The 20,244-nt window shown below is 44.3% G+C and overlaps 7 protein-coding genes across 20 annotated transcripts; 2 read left to right on the forward strand and 5 right to left on the reverse strand.

The window, feature by feature from the left end:
* Positions 1 to 8: 8 nt before the first annotated feature.
* ste24b (ste24b prenyl protease type I) lies at positions 9 to 1,630 on the reverse strand. Its single transcript, XM_017252920.3, has 2 exons — positions 1,414 to 1,630; positions 9 to 1,348 (listed from the first exon to the last, which is right to left on the reverse strand). The coding sequence occupies exons 1-2, from the start codon at positions 1,513 to 1,515 to the stop codon at positions 98 to 100; spliced, it is 1,353 nt and encodes a 450-aa protein (XP_017108409.2). The 5' UTR covers positions 1,516 to 1,630; the 3' UTR covers positions 9 to 97.
* Positions 1,631 to 1,743: 113 nt separating this feature from the next.
* Positions 1,744 to 3,503, reverse strand: ste24a (prenyl protease type I). The gene is made up of 2 exons (XM_017252429.3): positions 3,239 to 3,503; positions 1,744 to 3,095 (listed from the first exon to the last, which is right to left on the reverse strand). Exons 1-2 carry the CDS (start codon positions 3,329 to 3,331, stop codon positions 1,833 to 1,835), a joined length of 1,356 nt encoding a protein of 451 aa, XP_017107918.1. The 5' UTR covers positions 3,332 to 3,503; the 3' UTR covers positions 1,744 to 1,832.
* Positions 3,504 to 3,668: 165 nt separating this feature from the next.
* AsnRS-m (asparagine--tRNA ligase, mitochondrial) lies at positions 3,669 to 5,382 on the forward strand. 3 transcript variants are annotated; one of them, XM_017252878.3, is made up of 3 exons: positions 3,669 to 3,908; positions 3,967 to 4,182; positions 4,233 to 4,367. In XM_017252878.3, exons 1-3 carry the CDS (start codon positions 3,819 to 3,821, stop codon positions 4,335 to 4,337), a joined length of 411 nt encoding a protein of 136 aa, XP_017108367.2. In that variant the 5' UTR covers positions 3,669 to 3,818; the 3' UTR covers positions 4,338 to 4,367. The 3 variants fall into 3 exon arrangements, with proteins under 3 accessions (XP_017108367.2, XP_017108366.2, XP_070134452.1); XM_017252877.3 differs by having other exon boundaries at positions 3,676 to 3,908; positions 3,967 to 4,174; positions 4,233 to 5,382; XM_070278351.1 differs by lacking the exon at positions 3,669 to 3,908 and having other exon boundaries at positions 4,049 to 4,182; positions 4,233 to 5,382.
* NiPp1 (nuclear inhibitor of protein phosphatase 1) lies at positions 5,330 to 8,384 on the reverse strand. The gene is made up of 6 exons (XM_017252879.3): positions 8,258 to 8,384; positions 6,834 to 6,963; positions 6,557 to 6,771; positions 6,281 to 6,495; positions 5,653 to 6,220; positions 5,330 to 5,592 (listed from the first exon to the last, which is right to left on the reverse strand). The coding sequence occupies exons 2-6, from the start codon at positions 6,860 to 6,862 to the stop codon at positions 5,471 to 5,473; spliced, it is 1,149 nt and encodes a 382-aa protein (XP_017108368.2). The 5' UTR covers positions 6,863 to 6,963; positions 8,258 to 8,384; the 3' UTR covers positions 5,330 to 5,470.
* On the forward strand, positions 7,142 to 9,019 carry LOC108133112 (phosphatidylinositol 4,5-bisphosphate 5-phosphatase A). 3 transcript variants are annotated; one of them, XM_070278352.1, is made up of 3 exons: positions 7,142 to 8,188; positions 8,320 to 8,592; positions 8,667 to 9,019. In XM_070278352.1, exons 1-3 carry the CDS (start codon positions 7,445 to 7,447, stop codon positions 8,697 to 8,699), a joined length of 1,050 nt encoding a protein of 349 aa, XP_070134453.1. In that variant the 5' UTR covers positions 7,142 to 7,444; the 3' UTR covers positions 8,700 to 9,019. The 3 variants fall into 3 exon arrangements, with proteins under 3 accessions (XP_070134453.1, XP_070134454.1, XP_017108369.2); XM_070278353.1 differs by having other exon boundaries at positions 8,808 to 9,019; XM_017252880.3 differs by having other exon boundaries at positions 8,320 to 9,019.
* Positions 9,020 to 9,033: 14 nt separating this feature from the next.
* Positions 9,034 to 16,869, reverse strand: Ehbp1 (Eps15 homology domain containing protein-binding protein 1). 8 transcript variants are annotated; one of them, XM_070278348.1, is made up of 14 exons: positions 16,647 to 16,869; positions 15,770 to 16,074; positions 15,028 to 15,235; positions 14,788 to 14,969; positions 14,532 to 14,731; positions 13,190 to 13,961; positions 12,922 to 13,124; positions 12,489 to 12,859; positions 12,258 to 12,347; positions 11,654 to 11,962; positions 10,957 to 11,599; positions 10,304 to 10,400; positions 10,048 to 10,236; positions 9,034 to 9,978 (listed from the first exon to the last, which is right to left on the reverse strand). In XM_070278348.1, exons 2-14 carry the CDS (start codon positions 15,871 to 15,873, stop codon positions 9,897 to 9,899), a joined length of 3,450 nt encoding a protein of 1,149 aa, XP_070134449.1. In that variant the 5' UTR covers positions 15,874 to 16,074; positions 16,647 to 16,869; the 3' UTR covers positions 9,034 to 9,896. The 8 variants fall into 8 exon arrangements, with proteins under 8 accessions (XP_070134449.1, XP_070134447.1, XP_017108363.2 ...); XM_070278346.1 differs by having other exon boundaries at positions 13,190 to 14,027; XM_017252874.3 differs by having other exon boundaries at positions 11,479 to 11,599; positions 16,647 to 16,868.
* Positions 16,870 to 17,124: 255 nt separating this feature from the next.
* Paip1 (Poly(A) binding protein interacting protein 1) lies at positions 17,125 to 20,233 on the reverse strand. Of its 3 annotated transcripts, none has more exons than XM_017253091.2 (4): positions 20,130 to 20,233; positions 19,922 to 20,051; positions 18,764 to 19,647; positions 17,125 to 18,664 (listed from the first exon to the last, which is right to left on the reverse strand). In XM_017253091.2, the coding sequence occupies exons 3-4, from the start codon at positions 19,628 to 19,630 to the stop codon at positions 17,822 to 17,824; spliced, it is 1,710 nt and encodes a 569-aa protein (XP_017108580.2). In that variant the 5' UTR covers positions 19,631 to 19,647; positions 19,922 to 20,051; positions 20,130 to 20,233; the 3' UTR covers positions 17,125 to 17,821. The 3 variants fall into 3 exon arrangements, with proteins under 3 accessions (XP_017108580.2, XP_070134490.1, XP_070134489.1); XM_070278389.1 differs by lacking the exons at positions 19,922 to 20,051; positions 20,130 to 20,233 and adding an exon at positions 19,706 to 19,869 and having other exon boundaries at positions 18,764 to 18,991; positions 19,106 to 19,647; XM_070278388.1 differs by lacking the exons at positions 19,922 to 20,051; positions 20,130 to 20,233 and adding an exon at positions 19,706 to 19,869.
* Positions 20,234 to 20,244: the final 11 nt, after the last annotated feature.

Below are 20,244 nucleotides of genomic sequence, written 5' to 3' on the forward strand. Positions count from 1 at the left end.
TAAATATATGTATTTTATGATATATCTATAATATCCGAGCGGGATTGTACAATCAGAACCTACTTAGTTTGTATAATGTATTGACTTTTTGTGTATGTCAGCTTCCATAGTTGAGCAGCGTGTCCAAGTGCTCCAGACGATCCATCATGGTGGGATGGGAGTCATGCCAGCTGGAGTAGCACTTGTCCGTCACAGGGAACACCAAGTTGTCGGCGTACAATTTCAGAAGAGCCGTACGTAGTTCTCTAGCGTATCCCAGCCGGAAGGCGAACTTGTCAGCCTGGTACTCGTAGCATCGACCCAAGCTCAGCATGACAAAGTTGGCAAAGGTCAGGTACGGGGTCAGCACAAATCCGAAGATTAGGAAAAACCCAACGATGATAGGCTGGACTCCCGGGGCGAATCCCACGGCTTGATAGATAGGTCCGTGGGGGAAGGTAATTGTGAAGAAAATAAGCATTAGTATTAAATACACCTGAAACGTGAATACAGTCTTGAAGAAGTGTCCGTGCCTCCAGTGGCCCAGCTCGTGACAAACCACCGCCACCACTTGTTCGTCCCGCAGACCCTTTCCAATCTCCTCCGGCGGCAACTCGGATATATCCCGCCTACCTCTGTTCAGCAACAGGCCGTCAAAGATAATGATTCTCTTGAGGCATCCAAAACCATAGAAGAAAGCATTGCTGCCAATGTTTGGATCGTGAACCTTAATAATGACCACCTGGTGCGCCGGGAAGCCCACTTTTCGGGTAAGATGATCCAGCTCAGCCTGCAAATTGGTATTCTCAAGGGTCACGCGTTTGCCCAAAAACGGATCGATCAGAAAGGGAATAACTAGCATCAGGCCAAACGTCAGAACCAGAGACTGAATATATAGGCCGAAAGCTGTGAACACACCCAGCCAGAGGGTCAGAAACACAAGACCAACTACCATGGCAGTGGTAAGAAGAAAGCCCACCATTATGTCCACGACAAATTTCACGATAATGGCTGCCACTGATGCCTTTTGCCGTTTGTGCAAACTGGGAATGCATAGCTTTTCGTATATCGCGCCGGGAAGGCTCTTGATCCAAAAGTAGATACTCAATATGAATACGAAGATCAGGTTTAGAATAACCTCGTGCTTCATCCAATTGGCAATGGCACACTGTGTAGTCAGGTCCCACAGCCATGCATAGAGTCCAAAGTATAGCTCCAACACGCCCATTATCACCACCACTACCATAGTATTGACAATGGTGAACCAGCCCTTGTGGATCTTGTGAAGACGCATCTTGTCGAAGAGATCCTGCGGCAAATAGGGACGTATCAAGTCTGGCACCTCTTGTACTTTGTAGACCAGGTGTATCTAAAATATAAAAATAAAATATTCTAAAACAAAGAATTTTAGGAAGGAACCTTTTAGGGACTCACCTCGCGAAGCAGCAAGTAAATGCCCCACAGATTATCGCCTATGTGGATAGCCAGGAGAAGATACAGTATTAGTACTGGGTCATCCCAGAAGTGCTCAGACATTTTTGGTTCCTATGGCAACTTGACATTGTAGGAATTTTTTTTTTAATTTTGAAAAGTTTTTATGACATCATTTTCTGTTGAGTTCTGATTGAGGGAACTATAACTACAGGTTTACATGTTTCGCCTACCTTATATGTCAATCTGACATATTTAAAACTATAATATTGAATTGTTTGCTGAAAACTCCCAATAATGTAGATGTGTAATCGATGGTAAACAAATGAAAAATTTCGTTGGGAATATCCCTCCGCTTTATTATTAATTTTACGTAAAACAAAAGAACAGAATAAACTTTGGTCTTGTGTGATGTGCGCTATCTAGTTTAATTTCTTGCTTGCCTTAAGCTCCTGCAGGCGTCCCATTCGCTGCAGCAAAGTGGGATGAGAGTGGTTCCATGTGGAATACAGCCAGTCATAGACAGGGAAGCCAAGATTGTCCACATTTAGCTTGATAAGGGCACGACCCAACTGCTCAGCGAATCCCAGCTGGAACGCGAACTCGTCAGCCTGATACTCGAATCGTCGCGACAAAATAGTCATAGCGAAATTCATGAGTGCGTTGTACGGTGCCAAGACATATGTGAAGACGATTAACAGTCCTACTAGAATAGGTCGGGTTCCAGGTTGGAAACCCATAGCGACATAAAAAGGTGGATACTTGAAGACGTTGCCAAATACTAAAAACATAAGGAAAAGGTGGATCTGCATAATAATAATGTTTTTGGTGACGTGTCCCAGTTTCCAGTGACCCAATTCGTGTCCCAAGACAGCAAGCACCTCTTCATCCGTGCATCCCTTGCCCTTTTCATCGTCCGATAGTTCCGAGTCATCAGGTTTTCCTTTGTTCAACAACAAGGTGTCGAACAGCACGATTCGCTTTGAGTTCCAAAGGCCATAGAAGTAGGCATTGCTATGGGAGGATCGCTTAGATCCCTCAACCACAAACAATTTAGTGAGTGGGAACTTCAGCGAGGCGGCCAGATCCTCGATAGACTGGCGCAACGGTCCCTTCTCCAAAGGAGTGTATTTGTCAAACAATGGCGCAATAAATATAGGGTAAATCGTGAGCAGCACCAACGAAATAATTCCAGTAAACATCCACAACCAGATGAAGAAGTTGTCGCCGCCCCGCTGAACAATGAAGATGAGTGCCGCCGTGATGGGAATCATCAGCACCTGGGTGACCAAAAAGCTTTTGATCTGATCCCAGACGAAAAATCCAGCAGTCTGTTTGTTGAAGCCGTGAGTCTCCTCCAGCACAAAGATCTTGTATATCTTGAAGGGCAGCGACTTGAAAGTGCTCAGCACATTTGAGATCAGAACAAAGACGCAGCTAACGAGGATCTCGTTCGAAGAGTTCCAATTAAAGTGGTCCACCACCTGAATGGACAAGTTCCAGATAACGGCAATCAATCCAATGTATAGTTCCAGACAGAGCAATCCAACGTCGGCTACAATCGCCTTGAAGATGCCAAACTGCTCCTGATCCAAGCCATATTTTCGTGCCTTATGGAACGTCTCCTCGCCCATGTGTTTCGCCAATTCCTCTGGCACTTTCAGTGCAGTTCGGTACACTTTCACCTGTGGGGCAGACAGAGAAAGAAAATCGGCATGTTAGTGGTCAATTAACATTTGCGACTCTAATTTTATCATTTGAATTGATAAAATTCTTCGCCCTCTTATCCGTCTCACTCGCACGTGCCGGTTAAAACAAATACACCCACCTGGCGAAGTGCAATATAGATTTCCAGGGCATTTTCAACAATAACCAGGGCCAATATGCTGAAAAGCACCGTGTCCGCGTCTAAGGGAGTCATTTTATCACCCTATTTTAAGTTATTTCAATAAAACTGGAATTTTACAAGCGCCAACGACTGACGCGATTTTAAAAGTGTTGGAAAACGTTTTTTTTTTTTATTATGAGAAATTGTGAAAAAAACGGCGGAAAAAATTTACCTCTGAAATGATCGAAGGTTGATTTAAAAGTAAATATTCTGTTTTGAGGTATTAACTTGTAGCTTTAAATCTGAGCACTAGCCTACCTAGATCCTCAAGGCTACTATATGAGGCTAACATATTATTATATCAGTTGATATTTTTTCATATGTATGTATAAAAATTTTTGAATTTAAAAACAAAATAAATCATTTTGGTAACCAAAATAATTTTCATTTTATTTATTTATTTCTATACAAAAGTTTTAAATAAGTGCGCCATTAATCCTTGCTCTCACCCTACTGTAACTATCGCCCATCTCTAAAGCCATTACCGGCAGTACTGTTTACTTTATAAGCCCGAGGAAATATGTTATTTTTGAAACGATTTTACAGCAGCTCGCAACGAATAGCCCAGGTGGCAAAGTTCAGCACACCAGGAGACTCATTAAGCATTCAGGTAATTGAGAAGTCAAGCGGTTTCACGTTATTCCTCTCTCATAATTCCATGTTAATAGGGCTGGATACGTAACATCCGCAAATTGAAGAGCAACACATTTCTGGATGTCAACGATGGATCCACAAGTACCAGATTCCAAGTGGTTGTGCCCAAGACTCCAGAGAACCAGCATCTCGCGCCTGGCAGCGTAATATCTGCCCAAGGACAAATCCAAGTGGCACCCAATGGCAGTTATGAGCTGCATGCAAGTCATGTGGAAACGCTGGGTAATTGTGTAAGTTTTCCCTGTCTAGTTTAACTAAGTAACTAAGTTCTCTCCTCCAGCTGATGGACATCTTCAAGAAGGCTACCCTTTCGCACCAAAGCAAAAGCTCCCGCCGGAATACGTCAGAGAGCATCTACATCTTCGTTCCCGCGTGGATTACATAGCTGCCCAAATGAGAATCAGACATAAGGCCCAAAAAGCCATTCACGACTACATGGATGAGCTTGATTTCGTTCAAATCAATACTCCCCTATTGACCACCAATGATTGCGAGGGAGCTGGAGAGGTATTCCGAGTTCAACCAGACTCTGAAGCGTTACTGAAAAATATGGCCAAGCCTAATGTTCCCCTAGACCAGAGTTACTTCGATGAAAAGGTCTTCCTCAGTGTATCCGGTCAATTGCACCTGGAGGCCATGACCTATGGTCTGGGAAACACTTACACCTTCTCACCCGCGTTTCGAGCGGAGAACTCAAAATCCCCACTACACTTGGCTGAATTCTACATGTTTGAAGCAGAGCTCTCCCATTTAAAAAAAGTGGAGAAGCTAGCCGCATTTATTGAGAAGATGCTTAAGTCAATAACAAGTCGTTTACTGGAGTCAAGCTCAGAGGATCTTAACTTCTGCCAGCGAAACGCCAACTCTTCCTGTGACCTAGCCTGGTTAAATGTGCCGTGGAAGATAGTCAGCTATGACGAAGCTCTCCAAATCCTGCAAGATAATGTTGATAGCCTGAAAACCCCTATTAGCATTCAGGATGGGTTCTCCAAAGACCAGGAACTCTATTTAGTTTCTCACTTCGCCGCGCCAGTTTTTGTTGTGGACTGGCCCGCTCACCAGAAACCTTTTTATATGAAAGTTTCAAGAAAGAACCCAGACAGAGTCCATGCTTTGGATCTCTTGATGCCAGCTGTAGGAGAACTGTGTGGTGGAAGCATCCGTGAAAGTGATCCCAGCATATTAAGCTCCCACCCACAACTGCCAAAAAATCTGGCCTGGTATGTGGACCTTCGAAAGTACGGCGGGATCCCAACGGGGGGCTTTGGAATGGGCTTTGAGCGTTACTTGCAATTAGTTACAGGCGTTAAAAATATTCGGGATGTAATACCCTTTCCCAGATATCCCCATAGCTGCAAGATGTGATCTGTTCTACGTGCAAAATGTTTTGGACTTTATTGTTGAAAATCTATTAAACTTTTATTACTTAAGACGATGCTTTCGAGCTTAAGCTTTTTTTTAAATGTTATTTTTTCTAAATCATAAAATCTTGTAGAATACCTGCTATGTTATAGGTATTTACAACTGCCCCAACATGGGTTTCCTGCCAGGCCAGGCTTCCTTGGCGTATTTCTTTTTCTGTGGTCCCAAAGCATCTCCTTCGCCACTCGAATCGTGGGAATCTTCGACATACCGACGAACTGAATCATAAGAAACGATTGTAGTAACGATAATGAGAAATATTTCCATCGAATTCTTACCGTTCGCATTGGCCATGGCTAGTTTCTGCGCCAGTGACGAGTTAGCTTCCACATCCTCATCAGAAACAGGCATTACATCTGGAGCAGGGTTGGGGAGAAGAAGGCCCAACTTGGAACCAATGCTTAACGGAGATATAGGCTCTAGATCGCCCTTCCCGTGAGATTCCGCCGGCAGTCCCTGATACAGCGAGTTTGTGGGGGAATGAGGTACTGTGTTGGGCGGCGGCATTTCCCTATGATGTTGTCCGTGTTTCATGTCTGCCAGTGTTTGCTGGAACATCTGATGCAAGTGGGCAGCGTTGGCACTACTTCCCGAATGAATGCCCATATGATTGACATCGAAACGAGCTCTCTTCGCCGGCACAACAGTTGTCTGCACCAAGTTCCGGAAGCGCCCCACATTAGGATCGACATCCTCCGGGTTAATGACGATTTCTTCATCGTTAAAAGTCACATTCCGCGGGCGTCTTCCTTGCTTTAGTGCGTTCTGCTTCCGCAGATTGGTGTCATCCTCGATTCCCAGCATTGAGATGCGCCTGTTATGAGCTGTGTTGTACTCCGTGAGATTCTAAAGGAGAGAAATACCATTATTTCTTTTGTAAGGTTATTATTTACTAATTTTACTAACATCCAATTCTGTTTGGCTTTCGGGAAGACCAAGCAGAGTTCCATCACTCGTTTCGCTCAGTGGGAGGTCCTCCATGATGTTAGTATGGTGCCCCGACGGCCGTTCTCTGAGAATGTAGTTCCTCGTGGAAGCTCCAAAGTGGAAAGTGCTGTTGATCTGCAGCTGGGTGGGTTTGTGGGCTTCAAGTCTAAGTGTGCCGATAAAAGTACCGTGAGCTGTAAACGAAAAGTTTGGTTAATGGCTTGGGATTAGACTTGGCAGGATTAGACTACTTACTAGAACCCAAATCTACGAGGTAAGCGATGTTCAGGTGTTTGTGGTACACAAATGCTGCGTGCACCCGCGAGCAGGACGCGTGATCTATACAAAAGTCATTCATCTGGCTATTCCGCCCAAATAAATAGCATCTTTTCTCATCCACCATAAGTTTCTGGACCAGTTTCTCATCCTTGAGCACGTCCAAATGCAACCCAGTGGGCGGTTTGCCGGCCCTGAAAACAACGTCAAATATATGAATGGTACAACAAACTGTCGCATTCTGTTGTTTACTCACCAACTGGGTATGTCGTAACTGTTCGCCATGCGTCTAACTCCTGTTAAACGCTTTAAAATAGATAGAAAAGAATTTGTTTATTTATATGGTAAGTCCTTAGCCAGTGTGTCCACATCCACAAAGAATAAATCTGATTAGAGTGACCAGATGGCAGTACATTTTTAGGCGGGTTGTTTATTTGAAATATTTAAAAAAATTTAAAAGTAAGCCTTTATATCAGAATTAATAATATTTGCTCAAATAAAATAATAGTTTATCCAATTATTCTATTAAAATTTAATTGGTTTTAAACTGCATTATGCATTTCAACGACTCTGGGCACACCACATCTTCCAGCTCACAACATTTTCCATCCAACTGACAACAAAAACATAAATAACGGCCAGCTGACAAATCTAAAAATAATACCTTGAGTTAGTTAATCTCATTAAATAATTAACGTATGGTGAAAAGTTAAAGGCTTTTCCAATGAAAGCAGTTCTTTCAAGCCCTAATTACGCTAAAACTGAAAGCTGTCAAGTTCAAAACCGGATTTGGATGCCCATGAACTCATCTCTATGCCTTTTGTGACGTCCAAAGTATTAATCATAGATAATTAGCGAGTAGAAAAAATGGTTACGACAACGGTGATAGCGGATTTATGCATTTTCCTGCTTACATGGAATGTTGGGACACATTCGCCGCGGGATCAGCAGTTGGCATCGCTACTGGCTCTCAATGGAAACAGCACCTGCCCGGGAAATCAGCTACCCGACATATATGTGATCGGAATGCAGGAGGTGAGCACCAAACAGGTGCTGAAAATCTTCCAAGATGATCCCTGGGTGCTCAAGATTGCCAGTGCTCTGCAAGAGCACGAGTTTGTTAAAGTGGAGGCCAAACAGCTTCAGGGGATTCTTATCACCATGTTTGCCCAGCACAAGCACATCCCTCACATGAAGAACATTGAGACGGAGGCGACACGAACTGGGCTTGGTGGTCTATGGGGAAACAAAGGAGCTGTGAGCATCCGGCTATCCCTATATGGCACAGGAGCTGTTTTTGTTTGCTCCCATTTGGCGGCCCACGACGACAAGTTGAAGGAGCGCATTGAGGACTACCACCAGATTGTGGACAACCACAAGTATGATTCAGTGGGTTATCGCAGAATATTCGACCACGATTTTGTGTTCTGGTTTGGAGATTTGAACTTCCGCCTGTCCGGAGATATGTCTGCTTGGGATGTGCGCACAGATGTGGAAAATAGACGCTATGCTGATCTTCTCAAGCTGGATCAATTAAATATTCTGAGGGAAAAGGGCAACGCCTTCAGCCTGCTGGAGGAGCAGCAGCCTGACTTTGCGCCCACGTTTAAGGTACTTTGTCTTATCTTTTTCAATTCAATTAACGTTATTTTCTGGTGAGCTCAGAGCTCAGCTACTTACCCAATTAGTCTGTTATTAAGACATCCTCTGCTCGTAAAATAATCATTTGATTTTCATTCAAGTTTGTCGAGGGCACCAACGATTACGATTTGAAGCGACGACCCGCCTGGTGCGATAGAATCCTGCATCGCGTGCAGAGCAACGTTTATCCGAGCATTGCCCTCAGCGCCAATCAGTTGTCGTATCAATCGCATTCGGACTATACGCTCTCCGACCATCGACCCGTATCCGCCACATTCAACTACAAGGTCGAGTCCGTCAACCAGACCTTCACCGACGAGGAGCTATACGAGATGACGCACGGAGCTGCTTCCAATCCAACCGCTGCTCCAAATGTTAGTTTAACCTTCGCCTTTATTTTGCTTGTAGCCGTGCCGTATTTTCAACATTGATTTTGCTTCTTTTGTAGTTGTTGTTTAACGCTGAACTAGAACAGTGGTAACGCCGCCATGACGTCCCATAGTTGTTAACTATTAATTGTGTCAATCGATATGCTTCTAGATAAAATCTAAAGTAGATTTATAGAGTAACGTTAAAGACTTCCTTTCAGAAGGAGAACCGTGAATGAAATAAATATCAAGTACAATGTGATGGAATCTCAGCTACAAAAGCAATACAACAAGTAATTCTCGAGTGATTTAAATATCAGATATACAGATATCATATAGAAGAAGTCAATTAAGTTAGATTCTCTGAAAATTTGTATTTTTTTTGTACAAAAAACAAACCTGTTGATCGAATAAAAAAAAGTTTACCTCTCAAGATGAGTCATTGGATTTGGATTTAATCGATGCAGACGATTGAATCTGCATGGTCTTTATTAGCTAGGTTTCTTGGTTTTGAACAGTTCTTTATACATTCGCCAGGGCAAATAAAATTAAAATTGTATTATATAAGTATATAAGCCACCATTAAATTATGATTAAAGCGATTCGCTTTGCATTAACTTAGAGCAAATGTACGGATCTAAAAATTATGTATGGTAAGAGTGGTGGTTTTTGCACAGAGGGTTCATAAATATATGTATGTATGTATAAGGTATTATATAAGTTACGTGTACAGGTGTATTTTTGGATGAAGCATTACTAGTACTGCGGGATAAATGCTAAGGTATCATAAACTATCGTAAAATTGCCTCCTCAATTGCGTTCTGTATCGACTTTAGATGTGGTTCAGATGGCACTAACAACAAAACAAGAACCGAACATATAATTTTACACATAGACGTTAAATAATTTCATGTCTGAATATATAAATATTAGTGTAGATTGCCCCTTTTCGAAATGTCTGTTCTAAGGGTTTTTATTAATCCCTTTTCAGCTTAGTTCACTAACGGACGTTTTGTTCTTTTTCTTTGCTTAGATACAAAAGCAATTAATCTGGTTTCACAGTATCTTTGTTATACATATATATTCATATATATATATTTTTTAAACCATACTGAGTGGTCCATACTGAGTAATTGTTGTCGTTGGATAAAACGATTGCATAAGCGACACCGAACCACAAAAACCACGCGACCTTTCCGCGTGTCACCGAACATAGTTGATATCTAGCTAGTTACATAGATAAGATTGAGTGTTGTGTGTGTGTCTGCTGTAAGTATAATCTCCAGTCGGGTTTTGGTTAATTTCGATTTCTATTGAAGAACACATTTGTCTTTGCCGCCACTTATGTCGACCTGCTCGAGTTCCCTCGCTATCTCGTGATCGTCTTCGATCCTATAAATACAAAATATTATGATATAAGTATTTAAAGCTAAAATATGAAGCTTCGATAAGGGTACTTACGCTTGTTCCTGATTGTGCAGATGCTGAACCAACTGGTCGCGCTTATCGACAATAGTCACCAGCTCCTCGAGCAGCAGGCGTTCCTTTTCCCGTTGCACTTCCGTTTTGCGCCAATCCTCCACTGATTGCGCCGCCCGCAACTCCTGATTCAGCATCGTAAATTTACGTTCCAAATCTTTTTCTTGTTCGCTGGGGATGGGGGGAAAAAATACAAATAAAGTCAAGATAAGGCCAGCAAACAGATTGGAGGTCTTACAGTATGTTCAACTGCATTTGTCGACGAAGGAGGGCATTTTTCTTGTTGACCAGGGTAAACCATTGCGATAACAGTTGCTCCTCGGTTTCCTCGGTCTCTGCGGAAGGTTCAAATAGTACAAAATTAGTTGGCATTAATGATAACGAACGGGGTGATAAACTAGTTTTAGAATAGAATAGAGGGCCTGTTCCAATTTCCACAGAACTCTAAACACAATTTCGTTATATACAAGGCAGTTAAATAATTAATTGTATGGTTATTTATGTGAAAGCCCGAACAGGCCCCAAGGTGATAAGGTTTAGTCTAAGAATGCGTCCTTTGGCGATTTCAAAAGCTGCTATAGAGCTGTAGAGCCCTGTGATTAGTGAGCATTTTGGGACACGAAATGAATACAAAGTCCGAACAAAGTTAGACACAGTTTGGAACAATTTGGCTGCCCGGCTGCCCAGTTAACAAGCAAACACAGAGACACAAATTAGAACAAACAAACGGCACAAAGTATGAGCGAGCGAGCGAGCAGGCGGGCGATCAGGCGGTCAGGCTATCAGGCGGGCGGGCGGTCGGTCGGTCAGGCGGTGAGGCGTGGCAGTGCTCGGCGGAAGCGGTTAGAAGGAGCGCAATTTTCAGTATTATGGAGATGAACCGCACTTTACCACAATGATTGTGACTATGATGGATACACATATGGGGTCGAGGCTGACGGCGTCGCCTATGGATCGGCCTGCGATCCTGTTGCCGCCGGACATCGTCATCGTCGCTGCACGCGGGCAGGTTATCACAGGAGGACTGCTGCGATGGGCAGCTATCTAGCATATGGGAGTAGGGCACAACGTGATGTACATGATGCGGGCGCAGATGGGAGGGCGAGTGGTGGGTCATGCTCGATGAATGGGCCGGCTTGTTCGGATTCACGAAACATGACTGCGAGCGGGGCCGTTGGCGAGGCGGAACCCTCAGTTGGGAATGCATCTCATCGCCGGTGATGTAGACACTTTCACTTGACGTGCCCATGTCGTCATCCTCGCTGCACGCCCCACTTCCAGCACCGCTGGTACCACCACCACCACCAAACAGACTCTCGTCATCAGAGTCCAGCAGCTTAATACGAATCACATCACCACCACCAATACTATTTCGGATTAGCCTAAGGAACGGGTTTCTACTGCGATTATTACTTGGATTGCCGCCCATAACGGCGCGCAGCTTGGCTTCCAGACTGCTGGCCTTTTGGTCGATGGCCTCCTGCTCCCTTTCCAGAGCCTCCAGTTCGGACTCGATGTACGACAACTTGTCGCCCTGAAAGGGAAGTTTATCAATACAGTTTCAATAGGATATCTCTTTAAACATTACCTTCTTCTCGTGCTTTGGTGAGATGCGGTCCACCAGCCCATTGAAGGACTGCAGCGGACTGCCTTTAACCCTCGGATCGCTTAATCTATGACTAGGACTGACCGGTTCCTTCTCGTCACTCTTCTTGGAGTGGTCCCCGAAGAACTCATCGGCACCGTTGTGAATGGGCGAGATGGTGCGCTCCTGCGAGAAGTTGAAACGCTTGGGCTTGGTGGGGCTGGTGGGACTCTCGATGGATACGCCGCTCTTAACACGCGTCTCCAAGATGAGCCGGCGGGCTTGCTCTCGCAGCCGCTGTTGTCTCTCCTCCTGTCAGGGAAGTAAGAGACTAAATGAGGATCTGCTCCAGATGGTAATATAAACATTACAAAAGCATACACTTGAATCACGATTGGATTTAAACCAAATATTTACAGAAACCAGCTGTTTTAAATAATAAATATTTAAGGTAAACGGAAGAATCTACAAAATATGTATCTTAATCTAGAAAAATTTGATTGTATGCTTGTGCAATAGCTAGTTATAGTAATTAATTATAATAATCATGCAAGAGATAAGCTGCGCTGCGTGCGGCGGTCATTCTCTCTAGCAGGAAGCTACTTACGTCGATCCCATCGCTGCCATTGGAAAGCTTTAGCTTTTCCATCATCAGCTTGGCTTTCTCGCTCATCGCCTTGTGGCGCGTTAAAATTCGCTACAAAACAAAATTAAAAGTGAAGCCAAAAAAGGGAAAATAAAATATTTAAAAAACTATAAAACTAAAAAGCTAAAGCAACAACTCAATGGAAAACTTCAACTCAACGATAGAACACGATAGAATCCGGTTTATACTCACATTGGCCGCCTGGGAATCGAGAACTGTCAGGGAGGTGTTCTCCTTGCCGCCCAGCTGTGTGGCCTCGTCCTGGCCGTCTTCTTGGGGCGGTGGTGTTTGGCAACTGCCGTGCTGCGAGGCGTTTATCGAATTCTTGTCCTTTGTGGGTGAGAGCACCTTGCCCAGTATGTTCATCGAGTTGTTCAGAATCAGATTCTTAACATCCTTCTTGCTGGTTGGCGACAACGGCTCGGTTTTGTTCAGGGCCGTCAGAATGTCGTCATCGAAGGTGCTCTGTTGGATCTTCATGCGCGAAAAGGACATACGACTCTGGGACAGAATGTCCGATTTGTAGTTTCCAATCACATAACTCGATTCATCTGCCGTAGAACCTGCAAGGAAGGATATTCTTTTAGTTCATCCAAATGCTCCTGGTTGACCTGGTTTTCCTTACCAATTTGTTCGATTTTCAGCTGCTTGCCTGTGAAATGGGCACGCAATTGATGCAAATAGGTCATCACGGCCAGCTTGTCGGGCACTGTCAGCAGATTCATATCGCGCGGCTCAATGACCCGAGGTATTCCCAAGGACTCGGCAGCATCAAAGGCAATCTTGCAGTTGCCCACCACCTCGTGAGCACTCAGCTTTGACATGTCTCTGCAAAAACACACAAATATCCAATCAGTCAGACATCAATATTTGAATAAAATAGCTTTACTTACATCAGCTCTGGTACAAAGTGATGGATAATGGCACAAAAGGCCATGCCATTGCGCCAGCTGGTGGTCAGATTGGTGACTTTGACATTGGGATAATCTTTGGTTACTTCTTTGCACCACTCCAGCAGATCCTGCCCGGGAGTGTTCTCTTTTAGGACGATCTTTTCCACTGGCTTGAGGCTGTTGTTCACAGACGCTGTTCCACTAACTCCCGACTGCGATCCAGTGGATTCATTTATCACAGGTGCCGGACCAGGTATCGGGGAAGGTTCATAGCTCTTCTTTAGGTTCAGGGGCTGCAGCTCAGAGCGCTTGGAACTGGTAGAGACATCCTTGTTGGTCTTCTCCTCAGCTTTGGGAGTTTCCTTGATGGTGATGCTATTGGCCACGCTCTTGGTGGAGTCATCCCTGATAGACTCGACCGAAATATCGGCCACCTTCTCCTTCTTCTCGTCAAAGTTTAATGCCTTGCCTATCTTTGGCTTCTCAGGGTCCTTCGTCGTTTTGGGCTCCAGGGGCGTGGAAGTAACCACCTTGGAGAATCCAGCCACCCTAGGCAGCAATGTCTCTGCAGGTGTCTTCGGCTGCTGGGTCTTCGCCTCACCTGGAGACTTGATGGGGGTTTTGTCCACCAAGGACTGAGCTCCACTGGGAGTTTTTAGGGACTCGTCGGCGGAAGGACCTCCACTGGCTAGAGGCCCACTAGAACTGCCAGATGCAGCTGTGGACAAGTCTAACTTGTTGGTAGCTTCGCGATCGCGATCGCCATCGGCGTCTAGTTCAAAATGCAATTGATTAAATGACTCGGCCAAAGGAGTTGGGTCTTCAGATAACGAAGGTACTACATAATTACAAAAATAAACAAAAACAAAAAAAGAAAATCAAGTTGTACAATCGTCTATATACACTTTACGCACAAGATACAAGTTGCAAGTGTCTGGTAATCATTCAAGATACGTGATGTGTTGTGGATGTTTTTTTTGGGGAAAAAAGAGTAAAAGTCAGAGAGAAGAAACTTTTGTACACAATTTCTACACATTATATAGGCTATAAATAGAGTCCATTGTTTGCTGTTTCGGAGAATGTGAAATTTTGATTTGTGGGAATTAGATCATGCAAAAGTTTACAGATATAACCATATATGATATGTCGTTAATCATATGCCTGGCGAGTGATTACGATTACTGGGGGCTGTCAAGATACTTAACCAAAGTACATTTTATAACTATGGATATTTTCTAGTCCATTTTCATACACTAACAATAAGATACAATAAGTACATTGAATTTAGAACACTGTTCAGAAACGTTTAATGGCAGTGGGAAGGACTGCTGGACCAGCTTACCACTTAGGGGGGTGGTCGCGTCAATGCAACCGTTGAGGCTCGTTGTCATCTGCTCCAGTTGTTGGGTAAAGTCATACAAGTTGTCTGTGATTTCACTGAAATTCTCCAGATCGGGTATATCCTCCAGGTCGTCCAAGGGCGCCACATCACAGTTGTTGTTCACGGACATCATAGAGACCACGCTCTGCATGTCCTCATCGCTGCAACAGATTATTTATATTTAGAATTCTTTCTTGATAACGAAAGATGGACTTACGTTGCCTTGCCCTCGCGGAGAAATACACAACTAATGGTTAGTTCCAGGCTGGCGGCTGTGATCTTCTTCGAGACAGGCTTTAGTGCCAAAGTAAAGCTCTGCTGAGTGGATTCTATGCTGGCATACTTTCTCATATTGATACTGGCATTGGCCAGCACCCGTTTCTTGCCCATGGGAGTAATCTACAAAGAGATAAGGTAATGAATTCTGTTCCATAAATACCCTCTCCATAAAACTTACATCTTCAATGACAAATGTCCAGTCCTTGTCCTCCAGCTCGTGTGTGCGGGGATCCTTGAAGAGGGTCACCGATATGGTGTGATTGTCGGGCACGGGCCAGGATATGTTACCCACCAGCGGATTCATCATGTCCGGCTCCCATGGCAGGGGGGCACTGGCCTCTCGTCTAGATCGTCTGGTCCAAACTATCGAGAGGTTCGAAGGTCGCCTGGAAAATAGTCATTTTGGCATTAAAATTCTCAAGAGTTTGTTCAACTTTTTGTTATATTTTCGTCGTTTTACAGTCATACCGTATAACGAAGACCCTGAATAATAATATGCCGGGGTGCCGGATGAGCCACAGTAATAACAATATGTATATGGTGGGGCCCTACAGCTGATAAATGGATGTCTGTATGATGAATTGTGGGTTGGACATGATGTGTTCATAAACAGGAAGTGTGAATATTGTTCTTGGGACTACAAAATAACTACAAATAATAGCGTGGACAGTATTCCTCGCAAACAACTTACTGAAATTGATTGAAAATAATCAAAAGTCTTACTAGAGAGAGCTATCTACGTCTCTTTATCAAGCGATTCATTGATATGATCAGTGTATCTGGCAAATTACAGGGAATACGTAATAGAATATCTCTCAACCTTTCATTAGACCCTGTATCACTTGGCTGAGCACTTGAGGATGAGCCCACCCCCCGCCCACATCGTCTAATGGCCTTATCCACTTGTCCAGACTACTTACCACTTGGCGGTGGTTTCCAGATGCAGATCATGATAGGACGCAGTGAACTGGAATTTGGCAGCCCGCTTGAAATTGCGCTGCAATCGCTTCCAGACGCTGGCCATTGTAGCGGGTGTGGATCGTAGTCAGTAGTCAGTAGTCCAGTGGGTGACTTTAATTTGGTTTCTGTGCTGATTGCCCGTCGTCGTCTTTGAGGTTTGTATAAAAATTAGATCCGATACGGCTCTCTTCGTTGCTTGTCTGCTATGTTCCTTGTGTTCTTAATTCATATTATCGTGTTTATATGGTAGCTTTTATTGGGCGATCTGGGTATAGATAAAGAAAATGTCTTTACATTTTATATAAAAATGGAAAAAAAAAACAAAAAGTCTTTGGCAGGGCTTTCTGGGTCATTGAATCTTCTCATTCACAAAAAAAAAAAACTGCAATCAATGCACTTTGCAGGTGCACTTGTTCAGGTCGGAAGGTTCCTCTATGGAAAGTGAAATTCTACGAGATATAGCCGCGAAAACAAGCCACAGCAGTTGCGGAAATAAAAATCGCTAGTTTCGGAAACATTTTTCAAGAAAAAAGGAATCCCGGACGCTTTGTTGTCTGCAAAAATACTCAAAATCGAAAAACGAAAAAAAAAAAAAACACACGCACACACACACAGACGCACCAGTGGACACACACTCGTAGTGTTTGTTTTTGTGACCTTTAGTTGTCATTTTTCACATCGTTGTTGTTGTTTCGGTTGATTTTCTCGACTTTCTTATAAATACTCGCTAGCATTACAGCTTATTGCTAGTTTTGTTTTTATCTATTTATGTCACTGGCGAATATTTAGCAAACTGTGTATATACAGCGACGTACATACATATATATATGTACGTACATACTGAGCACCATTATGACGTCACTCTTGTTTTGGTCTCCGATTTCTGGGTAAACCGTCAGACCCAATGCTCCACGAGCATCGAATTAATATACGCTATACGTTGGGGGAGCACACTCCACTCTTCACACTTGGCGTTGTCAATTATCACCCCCGTCCGCTGATCAAATGAACCACAGCGGTCCGTGTTTTTTCTGCTATTTCGATTGCGAATTATTTACAATTTTTGTTGATATCAAACTTAAATTAATCGATATATTTTTGTTGGTATATCGATTGTTATATCGAATCAGATTCTTATTTGAACCGGTTTGACGAACCGATTCAGGGCCGGATTTACATTCAAGGGAATTTCGGATAGAAAAATTTTTATAAAAATTATTATTTTATATCCACTATTGATAATGGTTATTTCATTTCCCCATATGCAACTACCCATTGAAGATCTCAACTGCAACTAAGATTCCAAGCCCCTTGATTTTATTTTAAACGCAATTCGATAAATTTTATTTATATTTTAAATCATGGTTTCGTTAACATTAATTACAAGTATTTAAAAATTAGGCGTGGCTGCTGTTGTATTGGTTTTTTGTTGTTTTTTTTTTCGTTTTCGATTATGTTTTTTCGATTCGTATGATCAAGAGAATGTTTAATTGAATGTGAAATTAGCGGTTTAGTTCTTACTGCCATTTATGAGTCTGCATATGTGCCATGCAAGAGTGGGGGTGCGCATATGAGTACGAGTCTTTGAGTGCAGTTGCGTAAGTGTTTGGGGGGCGGCTCAGAGGCGTGGCAGTGGCTTTATATATTTTTAAATCCTAGCTTGTCGTCTTCGATAGTTATTGGAACTTAAGCGGTCATAACTATAGCGAACGAAAACAGATGGAAAAAGGACAAACTTATTAATTGGAATTGAATCTCTTAGATATAGATACAGAACGGGCGTATCACAAAAAAAAAAAGCGTTCAAACAAAATCGCTAACACATGTCATAATATGCTGGAAGATATCACAAACAATTTGCTATCAATAATTTAAAAGATAATCACAATTGGTTCTGAACCAAGCCACTGCAATCATCAATTCTACAACCGAGAATTTGTCGGAAATGCTTCTCTACTTCCGCCCAACTGCCACGCCTCTTGAGAATCCGTAATAATCACACGCTACGCAGTTTAGGTCTTCTTCTGTTGGCTACAGAACTCCTTGTAGGCGCGCTCGGTCTCCTCGTCCATCTCAGCATCCAGATCCAGATCTCCACCGTCGCGCAGATCAAAGTCGTCTCCATCGCTGCCGTTGGCTTCGTCTTGGGCGGTCAGGAACTCGCTCTCCTCGGCGGTCAGCTCACGTCCATCGGGTCCATAAAAGACCGGTTCATCGCTCAGGCGCGGCGGCTCAGTAACCGTATCCTCCTCTCCGCCCAAGGAATTCGACACCTTCCTGCCCCAGTTGTTCTGCTGCAATGAGATCACACTGGCTGCCATCGGGTACTTGCCCGGCGATTTGGCCTCAATGGCCTGCAATGCAATGATGATATCCTGCATGTCCTTGGGGCAATCGGCAGTAAGATCATAGCCGGCCAGCTTAAGAGTCTGGCAAATGCAACGCACATTCTCATTGCTCTCGCTGGCCAGCAGCTTACTCAGCGAGTACACAATGTTCACGGCAATCAACTGAAGACGTGAGTCGTCCTCGCCGCGCAATTGCATGTACAGCTCGGCGAGGAAGAGTGCTGTCTCGCGCACCTTCTGCTGCTCGCCGGAGCGCATGTACTTGGTAACTTCCTCCTGATGGTAGTCCAACTTGCACTTGAGCAGTGTGTGGAAAAGCGAGTCCGGCTTGAAGTTAAGCATGTGCAAAAGGTTGTAGAGCTTGGCGCCCATGTATCGGAAATTTGGCTGCTCGATCGACTTTTCGAAAATGTCTTCCATTGCAATAGAAAGCACGTAGTTGTTATTCTCCATGCCATCGAAAATGGTCAGGAAACGCGAAGCAATCGCATCAAATTGGCCCGGATTCTGTGGGAGAGTGTAAAAAATATTTGTTAAGTACATGTGTCATAAACTGGCAGACTCCCCAACATTCCCAGATAAGAAAATTAGCTTCTTGGTACTCACCTGGTTAAGGCAATGTATGACGGTGTCAAGGTATTCCAGTGCAATGGTTGCCATGTCCGGCTGAGCGTTCGAGTTGGAGTTGGCCGACGACGAGGACGATGCCGCAGCGGATGATGTGCTCGGTTGCTGTTGCTGCTGTTGTTGATGGTTCTGGTTTTGGAAATACTGCTGCTGCTGGTTGTGCTGGTGGTGCGCGTGCTGCTGCGGCTGCTGCTGGTGGTGCGTCGGCTGTGCGAGTTGTTGGAATGAGTTATTCAAGTGGGCATGCCTTTGAAACTTGACGTGTTGGTGTGATTGCTGCTGTTGTTGTTGGTGGTGGTGGTGTGTGTTTGGTTGGTGTACCTGCTGCGGATAGAAGTTACCCGTCGCCTGCGGATTTCCAATGTTCAATCGATTCTGCACCGAATTGGCCAGCTTGTGCATGTCATTGTTGAACTTCTGATGGTTGTGGTGATGGTTGTAGTGGGACTGCTGTTGGTGGTGCGGCTGCTGCTGATTTTGATGATGGTGCTGCTTATATCCATTCGCATAGCGCTGCTGCTGTCCGTGGTGGCCGCCCCCTCCGCCGCCACCACCCTGCTGCTGGTACTGCGGCTGGTGGCGCTGATGCGGTGGAGCACCTCCACGAGGAACAAAAATACTGGCCGCGGCCGAGAGCTTGGCCTGTGCCGGAATCGGCTGCTGGTATCCCGAAGCTACTGCCTGATAGTCCTGAACCTGGGCGTAGGCCTGACGGGCCCCAGCCCCGTACTCGTAAAGATGGGCCTGCTGATCTAAAGGCATGCCTCCTCCAACGGGACCACCGGCGTTTGGGCGGCGCAGCTGCTCATACTGGTCATCGGGCTGAAAGGGGGCGCGGCATTCCATTGTGGCAGCGGTGGCAACTGAAATCGAAACCAATTATCAACCAAAATCGGATTAGTTACCAATACGTTGTATCACATTTGGTAGGCAACTCCAGCGTGGCCACATCCACATTCACAACTCCGAGCGTCACTGGGGACGCCAATGTCGCGGACATTTTGTTTTCTACTTTTGTAAAACTTTTTTTTTTTTTTCTTTCTTCTTTGAGGCGAGGTGATTCTTTTGAAAATTCACTTTTCACTGCCGAATGTCTCTGGCTGTCGGAATGAAACGCTTATGATTGGAAAAGCCTACCTGAATTCTGTCAAAGCCGAACGAGTATACGTCGCCGATTTTCTTTTTTCTCGTTGCTTGCGTCGTCACCTTTTCAACTTTCGCCTGCTTTCGTCTGTCTGGTCGTTCCTCTACGTCGGTTCCACGCTGCCTGATAAGTTTTAATGGCTTATATTACTCTGCGATCTGACCGCTGGCCAATTAACAGCATTTGCTTATCGCTACGCACCTATTATTTGCGCTATTGGCAATTTTTTAGAATTAATATTTCGCCTTTTCACCGTCGGGTTCGGTGTGACCACATGCTTCTTGCAAAAATTTCACCTGGCTTCGCTGTGGCACGG

Source organism: Drosophila bipectinata, chromosome 2R (assembly GCF_030179905.1).
Source record: "Drosophila bipectinata strain 14024-0381.07 chromosome 2R, DbipHiC1v2, whole genome shotgun sequence".
Classification (NCBI taxonomy): domain Eukaryota; kingdom Metazoa; phylum Arthropoda; class Insecta; order Diptera; family Drosophilidae; genus Drosophila; species Drosophila bipectinata.

Coding starts and splice junctions, on each gene's coding strand:
- ste24a (XM_017252429.3), bottom strand. CDS start 3,331: ATGACTCCCTTAGACGCGGACACGGTGCTTTTCAGCATATTGGCCCTG. Junction 3,096..3,238: donor TCTATATTGCACTTCGCCAG/GTGGGTGTATTT, acceptor TCTGCCCCACAG/GTGAAAGTGTACCGAACTGC.
- AsnRS-m (XM_017252877.3), top strand. CDS start 3,819: ATGTTATTTTTGAAACGATTTTACAGCAGCTCGCAACGAATAGCCCAG. Junction 3,909..3,966: donor GAGACTCATTAAGCATTCAG/GTAATTGAGAAG, acceptor CCATGTTAATAG/GGCTGGATACGTAACATCCG. Junction 4,175..4,232: donor AAGTCATGTGGAAACGCTGG/GTAATTGTGTAA, acceptor TCTCTCCTCCAG/CTGATGGACATCTTCAAGAA.
- NiPp1 (XM_017252879.3), bottom strand. CDS start 6,862: ATGGCGAACAGTTACGACATACCCAGTTG. Junction 6,772..6,833: donor AGTTACGACATACCCAGTTG/GTGAGTAAACAA, acceptor CGTTGTTTTCAG/GGCCGGCAAACCGCCCACTG. Junction 6,221..6,280: donor AAAGCCAAACAGAATTGGAT/GTTAGTAAAATT, acceptor TCTCTCCTTTAG/AATCTCACGGAGTACAACAC.
- ste24b (XM_017252920.3), bottom strand. CDS start 1,515: ATGTCTGAGCACTTCTGGGATGACCCAGTACTAATACTGTATCTTCTC. Junction 1,349..1,413: donor TTTACTTGCTGCTTCGCGAG/GTGAGTCCCTAA, acceptor TTTATATTTTAG/ATACACCTGGTCTACAAAGT.
- Ehbp1 (XM_070278346.1), bottom strand. CDS start 15,873: ATGGCCAGCGTCTGGAAGCGATTGCAGCGCAATTTCAAGCGGGCTGCC. Junction 11,963..12,257: donor ATGGCAGCGATGGGATCGAC/GTAAGTAGCTTC, acceptor CTTCCCTGACAG/GAGGAGAGACAACAGCGGCT. Junction 11,600..11,653: donor CACCAAAGCACGAGAAGAAG/GTAATGTTTAAA, acceptor CTTCCCTTTCAG/GGCGACAAGTTGTCGTACAT.
- Paip1 (XM_070278388.1), bottom strand. CDS start 19,784: ATGTCCGCGACATTGGCGTCCCCAGTGACGCTCGGAGTTGTGAATGTG. Junction 19,648..19,705: donor GCTGGAGTTGCCTACCAAAT/GTGATACAACGT, acceptor TTTCGATTTCAG/TTGCCACCGCTGCCACAATG. Junction 18,665..18,763: donor TCATACATTGCCTTAACCAG/GTGAGTACCAAG, acceptor ACTCTCCCACAG/AATCCGGGCCAATTTGATGC.
- LOC108133112 (XM_017252880.3), top strand. CDS start 7,445: ATGGTTACGACAACGGTGATAGCGGATTTATGCATTTTCCTGCTTACA. Junction 8,189..8,319: donor ACTTTGCGCCCACGTTTAAG/GTACTTTGTCTT, acceptor TTTTCATTCAAG/TTTGTCGAGGGCACCAACGA.